Source organism: Brienomyrus brachyistius, chromosome 14, assembly GCF_023856365.1.
Source record: "Brienomyrus brachyistius isolate T26 chromosome 14, BBRACH_0.4, whole genome shotgun sequence".
NCBI lineage: Eukaryota > Metazoa > Chordata > Actinopteri > Osteoglossiformes > Mormyridae > Brienomyrus > Brienomyrus brachyistius.
This window is the reverse complement of record NC_064546.1, coordinates 2,296,677-2,304,191: the sequence shown is the minus strand read 5'-3', so window position 1 is coordinate 2,304,191 and position 7,515 is coordinate 2,296,677. Positions and strand designations below refer to the sequence as shown.

The 7,515-nt window shown below is 48.3% G+C and overlaps 1 protein-coding gene across 1 annotated transcript in view; it reads left to right on the top strand.

Moving 5' to 3' along the window:
* Positions 1-1,306: 1,306 nt before the first annotated feature.
* Positions 1,307-7,515, top strand: part of tmem260 (transmembrane protein 260) — a 28,841-nt gene continuing 22,632 nt past the window's right edge. The window contains exons 1-3 of the mRNA XM_048975131.1: positions 1,307-2,152; positions 5,711-5,742; positions 7,267-7,418. Of these exons, the coding sequence (XP_048831088.1) occupies positions 2,047-2,152; positions 5,711-5,742; positions 7,267-7,418 (290 nt within the window). The 5' untranslated portion in view covers positions 1,307-2,046. The remainder of the gene's footprint in view (positions 2,153-5,710; positions 5,743-7,266; positions 7,419-7,515) is intronic.

The window sequence follows — 7,515 nt, the reverse complement described above, 5'->3', positions numbered from 1 at the left end:
TTACTTGGTTTTCTAGCAGGAAATAATGTATATGTTTTCCTCGGATCTATGTTTTTCGTAACGCCCACCCTCACCTGTCAGTTTCATTTTCCATGTCCTGAGTCCGTAATTTGTTTAATTGACAGAACGTAATTGATTTCTCGAAGGGTAATGATAATTTGCCAGACTAAAGTATTCTGGCGCTGGGCACGACTTCATCAGTCTGTCAAATTCTGCAGACATTATTAGGGCAGAGAAAGAGCTGCGAGCCCCCAGATACCGCTAATTCCCACGATCACAAGAGTTATTTTAGTTGTGCATTTTTATCGAGTTGCAGAGACGTGTGCATTTAAATGTCTTCGGTAAATTTGCTGAACGGTTAATTTCCCATTTCGATACGTCTGTTTGTGTTATCAGTTAGGACTCCGATCATATTTCCCAGCTGACTCTAACATCCCATAAAATCTGGCAGTTATGTCGCGGAAATATATTCTGATTATAGCAGCCGAATGTAACCTCTTTCATTTTCAGTCCTTCCGGATACCTGTAATAGTGCGTTACAACGAGCATCTCGTTTTTCTTTCCCTTTGGAAAGCATCTCTGGAAGCAGTTACAGTCAATTATATACTCATTATTCCGCTGCCAATATGGCAAAAATGTTAACACAGTGAAAGTCATACTCCAAGAGGTAAAAACGTTTTACGATTTCATATTTGTGTGTGTGTGTATATATATATATACACACACACAACCAATAGTTCACTGAAGCTGGGGTTGTGTGTTGCTCTCCAGTCCTCCTCATATTATTGCGAGTGGTTAAAAATTTCACGAGTGAAACCATTACTAATTTCGCAACTAATCAAAATGTTTTGCTGTTTATTTTATCTGTAGTACAGATCTCGCAGAAATACCATAAGGTACATTCTAAAACCAGCTACAGCTTTGACTAAGTAGACACAATTGCGAAGCAATAATATTGTGCTATTTTTAAACCAATAGTAGACTCGTTAACGGCATACACAGGCAGTACGCGTCAGCCTATAACTTAATGTGTAAAACAAGATCTTAATGAATGACGTATTTCTGTCTCAACATATTGACGTTTCATGTTTGCGTGTTAGTCCTTCAAAAATGTGGGCAAAATAACACAAGAGTCGGGATGTTTCACGGTTATTCATTATGTGCCATTACTCTTATTATGCGCTAGATCTCAATCTGACGCACGCTGCTCTTCTTGGGTCTGGAAGTTGGCAAATGCATCTCATTTTTACGCAGTTGCACATCTGTGTGTTAGATGGCGCCTCTGAGCCTATTCTGATGGGCGTTCAGCCTGGCGGGGACTGCCTTTCAAATATTTAGATCATACCAACGTTACTTACAACAGGGGAGTTAAAAGCTATATATTTATCCCATGATTACAATTAGAAAAAATGTTTATAGAAACGTAGTTGTAATGTAATTACACTTTACTAAATTTATGAATAATAACCATAAGTGTGGTTGTACATCTTCAACATTTAAAAAAATATGTATAATACGGACTGTTCCCCCTTCGATATTCCCATTTTGTAGCTCATCGAGGAAGCAAAGCGAATCGATGTTTAGACGTGAAAAGTTGGAATGCTGTAACTCGTGGTTTTTAAGCGAATTGTAATTCTTTGTTGTTTTCCTTTTAGTTTATTCGTGTATTGTGAACGAAGTGCGTCTTGTGTCTCCACAAGAATGGACAGAGGTTGAATTACAGATTCAAACCGCCAATATTTCAGTAGGCTGCGCGTGTTATGCCGCGAGCGAGCTAGTATTAGCTGTCTGACCTGAAGATAAGCGAGAAAACGCGCTTGATACTGAATTACAGAATATTCTTCGTATATATGTGTCATCCGGGACGGCATTGGTCTGAAGATACAACGGAAACGGAGTGAGACGCGTGACTCGGAGTTGTGGCTGCTGACTAAAACGCATAATACTCGTCATTCATTACATACTGCGCTAGCCACACTTCAGTTAGATTTTCTGTACGGCGCAGCTTTTGCTGACGTGTGGTTCAGTAGCTTGGCCGGTGTAAACATGTCTCTGGAGCGGAATTCCTGGGCGTTGACGTGCGCCACTATCGCTTGCGTAGCAGCTCTCTACCTGCCGTGCACTCAGAAGGCTGTCCCGGGGGGCGATTCAGGTACACACATGCGCACTGCAGGCCGCCGTGCGAAGCTGAACTACTCAGGAAATCCTTACGCAAATAGCGTAAATCCCCAGGATACGGGTAGTGTTTCGTATAGATCAAAATGACGTTTCTGGAACCTGGGGACTGGAAGCAATGTTTGTCAGACGAAATTGTAAGCTTGGGAGATTTATGGCGTTCATGTGCTTTACGTCATGGTGTGGTAATAAGCATTCCACTAGAATATAGTATATAATTTAAAATCCATCCCATAGTAAAAATAGACATAGTTTACAGTGCAATCGTATTTTTTTTTTGGCAAATGTAACTAAAATAGAAAACCAGAACAACTGAACATATTCCTTAAAGCAGATGCCTAAATTTATTTCTGTGTAATTTAATTATGCATATATGGCAGAAATAATCACATATACAACTAATAGGTTTAAAAAAAACGTTTCTGTAGAAGACCTATCAGAACCTGTTTTTAACATTTTTTCCCTTTGGATGGACATGCAGTTTCCTTTTTATAGAAATAGTGAAGGTCCCTTTCATTAGCTTGACATATGTTGCAGGTAGATGGATACTGTACCTGGCTGCACACTGTTTCACACCTGTTAGGGCTGATTTCGCTAATCTGGTATTTGCTGCCACTTTAACAAATTTGAAAGCCCTCAATTTACAACCTAATCCGCGGAGCCTGCGGCGTGCCAGGAGCAAGGCTGGAGCAGGCCTGTCTGAGGTGGACGGAGATTAGAGGCGGGCGGGGTGGAGGACGAGGGAGGGAGGCACTCTGGGTCTCGCATCCTCCCTGCAGACTAGCCCGGCTGTCTGTCCAGGGAGAGCTGGCCCCCTGGAGCAGCGATAAAGGCCAGGAGGTCAATGTCTTCTCCTGGTAAAATGTGGAGTGTTAATGTGCAATATGGAAGGGGGTTAAGGGGGGGCACTCTGACTGTATTGAGGGTTCTCATTATTCTTAATTTGAGTGCACGCCCTCCTGCAGGGTCACTTTATGTATTTCAAGTAATTGGCCGACGTTTTCGCTGCAATTGATTTGTGCGCTCAGCAGGCCAGGCAATGTTGTGAGGGATGTTTGCGGTTGGTTTCGTATATCAATGTACTTTGTCTGTCGCCTCACATGTGCTTTTACCCCCCTCCCCCAACAAAAAAAAAATCTGCCATTAAGTGTGGCCCTGTCACTGCCACTTCTGTGGCGCCGGCCCCCTCAAGAATAATCCGGAACGAGAGCCTTGATTGTGTTTCCGAACGGCTAAATTATCAGTGTTCATTTATCTCCCATGGGGGGCAGTCATGTTAAGAATCACATAATTAACATAAAGGCTCCTTGTCTTTCCCCATAACCTTTTGCCTTGGAGCACACCGCTCCCCACACTGTGTGATAGGACTTAGGGTGTGTATGTGTGTGTGTGTGTGTGTGTATAACCCCCCCCCCCCCCCCCCCCCCACCGCCTGCTTCGTCCCCCCTTCATTTCCAGCCCATAGTTATTTTAGCTGCGATTATCATGCGAGGAGCAATATGCAGATATTTTGGAAGTAACTTTTCCCTACAAAGCAGAGATAAGTCTGACAGGAAGTGAAGATTATGTTAATAGATATTTTCATTTATTTTTATTATTATTTTGGAAATGACAATGAAGTGGCAAGGCCAGCGCTTGGGGGGGGGGGGGGGGGGGGGGGCCATTTAATGCATTCATTGTGCCGAGGCGGCGGATTGCTCCCGTGTCAGGATTACGGCAGCGGGGATGATCGTGTGGGGGGGGGGGGAGTGGGGGTGATTAAGGCCGGCGGCATGGCTGTGGCTGACAGCGGAACCAGGGGTGTGCCACATTTCCCAGAAGCCTTATTATTGCCGCTGGCGACCAAGGCCCCGCGTTGCGCTTGAACCTCCCGAACTCCTTCCCATTTTACTGAAGTTTAATTTATGAGAATCTAACTTTTTTTTCCTGATGTATAATTCTGCAGTTGTCCAGTGAAAATGCAGGCGAGGTGCATGCGAGTCATTCTTGGGAAGATGCTTTACGGTGAAGCTTCAGGCAGGGCGGAAGCAGTAACCACTTTGGATTCAGTGAAATGGGACAAGATGGCAATAGTTTTGCCAGAAGTTTGAAGTGCGGTGCCGTCTTTGTGCACGGGAAGATGGTTAGAGTGAGTAGCGTGGATGAGCAGAGGTGGAGCCAGATCACACCCTCCCCTTGTGCTAGCATCGCCCCCGGCTCATGCTGTGAACAGTAGTGCATGGGAATGAAACGTCGCGGGACTGGATCCCTTTGAAAGTGCGCCGTGACCACAGGAGGCGGGGACACCACTTGGCCCCCATTGCCATGCCGCTGGGCTTTTTCATATAAAAAAAAAAAAACAGACAGCCAGCCCGCCCGGGAGCCTTTAGGGACGGTGCCGGATGCCGCTCCGATAGTGTCGGGCAAGCTCGCCTCGGAATCCTCCAGGTCTCCATTTCCCGTCCTAATCTCTTTAGGTGTGGTGGGCCCTGGGGTGGCTGAGCGCGGCTTGTGGGGAAGCTGTTGTCTAGGAATGAGAGCGTGGAAATGGCAGGATTATGCACAGGCTGGCGCGAGCGGCTCGGAATCACAAAAACGCTTGGCTCTCGCGTGCCATGCCAAGCCTCCCCCCAAGTGATAGGCCGGCCACCCCTCCGCAGGACTCTGACTGCTGGGTGCCGTTTGTGTGTTGGGCCTGTACGGGAAAGTCACCCTCAGAAATATTTTTCAGCTGTAGGGTGAGGGATACCTTTGAAAGGGGATAGTTCTGCAGTTGAATGACAATCTCCCAGTGCCATCAGTCTACCTGTGGGGTTGATGGTCATGATGCTAATGGAGGAATTATTGTTTTTGAACGCCTCGTGCAAGTCCTGCAGGCGTCCTTCAGTTTAGGTGAAAGGTGTGCACGCGCTTCCGTGGGGGAGCCAGTTAATGTCACACCCTTGGCGTTGCGAGCAGCAAACTGCCTGCCCTCTGGGCAGCGCGCCGACTGCGTACCTGTGAATGTTCCTGCCTGGGGCGACCTGGGTGTTTTTAACAGCTCGGGCTTAATTTAGAAGGCCGTCTTTAATCTCCCGGGGACTGTAGCGTGAGAGAGTGCAGTGTGGATACAGGCTCAAGGATCGGGCTACTCGTGGGCTGCGGCGAAATGCACGGGGAAGGCAGTGACCCTGTGAAGGCGTCCAAGGGTCTTAACACACCAGTGTTTTCAGGCTATTTTTGGAGACGTTTGCTCTTTGGCTTTGAGGAGAAGGGGAATAGGCTTGTCGCGGGTTTTGGGAGCTGGGTGTACATGGGCCGGGTGTGGTGGCTCAGGGCCGTTGGGGGGCGTGGTAGTGTGTGAACACGCATCCATAAACCTTGTGTTGGGTGTGGGGGGGCAGTGCGTGTGCTGCTTAGGAAATGTCACGCCGGGAAGATTTGCAGGTTTTGATCCAGCGAAATTAATGCAAAACCCCAGTGCAACTATTTGTGTTGGGAAAACTTTGGAGGGGACCCATCTCTTATTAGTAATTATTGGGTTTACATTCATTTTGCCCTCTGTTTTCTTCCACAGGAGAGCTGATCACCGCTGCTTGTGAGCTGGGGGTAAGCATTAGCCGAATTGTTTAATCAATTCGCTCTTTAACTCTTATAAGCATTAAGGAAGTTTAATTAAGCATGGGCAAAAAAGCAGATTAATTCACTTTCAGACTACAGGTTTTATTTTCCCTTTTCTATACACTTATTTTGCTAAGTTTGAAGTGCAGAATGCCATCATTTGCAACCAGTTTTTCAAATCCAATTAAAGTCAATGGCAAAGCGATGGCTTTTGTGGGCTCTGCCTTATGTACGGTATAAGGCTTATTATGGCCCATCTTTTTTTGTGTGTGTGTGTAAGCCGCGAAGAATGAACTAAATCGGGTTAACAGTTCTAATAAGTTTTATTATTTAATAAAGTTTATTACGCTGCTGTGATCCTTTTAGGGAGGTTGTGTCAGTGCGACTCTGCCAGTAATCCTGCCGTTAAGTGCCGCAGTCCGTGTGGCCCGCCTGTCTGCCTGTAGGCCTCCCCCTGGACCCTTCCCAGACCTCCCAGGGTCCCAAACTGCCACCCGTCTCCCCCCCCCTTTCAAGCCCCAATCCCCCCGTGCCCCCCGGGGTGCCGTGCGCTGTGCCGTCCCTCTTCGTGTCCGTCTGTCCCTGTCCTCCATGCACCTCCGTTCCGCACACGCTCACCTCGGCGCTGCCTGCCCGCATGACCCCTGCCATCTGTCTCCCCAAACGGCCTCACTGCTCCGTGCCCCCCGCCCCCCCCACCCGTCTCTTCACTCGCTGACTGCCTCCCGTCTTCGTTCCCAGCTCGATCTCTCCATCCCTCCATCTCTCGGTTGAGCTTGCGCCCCCCCCCCCCCATTTACACTGCAACCTTCATTTCAGACTCAGTTCCACTGGCCGGGTGAGAATTGAGCCCCATCCCGACCCAGTCCCATCCCCTCTCCCCGGGGCCGCCCCGCCTTATCGGCAGTGGGGCTTAACAAGCAGGTCTTATCGGTCCTGGGGAGACTTAGCCGCTAATTGCTGTGATTGCCCACGTCCTCTGGGGCGCTGCCGGCCTGCCAGGGGCGGGCTGTCTCACGTGTCAGCATGGCTACTGAGGGAGGCGCCGGGCTGTCCCTGGGTGGGGGCGTGTCACGGCGCGGTCAGGGCCCCCACTCACCGCCGCCCTGTGGGGCGTCACCATGCGTCACTGTCGTTGCCTGGGCACCGTGTTCAGCAAAGAGGCAGTAATTAAAATTACAGGCTTTTAATTACATCTCACTGCCTCTCTTTCATCCTCTCGTGCTCTGCCCAAGTGTCCCTCTCCCCTTCCGTTTTATCGTCCTTTATGTCCCCATAGTTTTTTTTTCGTTCTTTCCTTTCGTCCTTTTCAAACTCCTTAGCTGTTATCCTCCATAGTCTCTCTCCTAGGGATTGATTGCTATTTTCTTTCTTTTTAATTTTTAGTCTTCCCCTATTCACCTCACTTCCTCTCTTTCTGCTTCCCTTCTTTTCTTTCCGCCCTGATAATTGTTGTTATCTATCATGCCGACATCTCCACTGACTGCCCTCATTGTCATCTTGCCCCTGCAGGTGGCGCATCCCCCAGGTTACCCCCTCTTCACCTTGCTGTCTCGCCTGGCTATTGCGCTGCTGTCCCCCCTTTCACCCGCCCACAGCGTCAACCTGCTATGCTGCCTGTTGGGGGCGATGACGAGTGGAGCCCTCTGCTTTACCGTGTGCAGGTATGGGTATAGGGGTGTGGCTGTCTTGCTGTCAATTGGACAGGTTGGCACCTCGATCAGTAATCAGCTACTGAAATCTGATTTCAGATTTCTGATT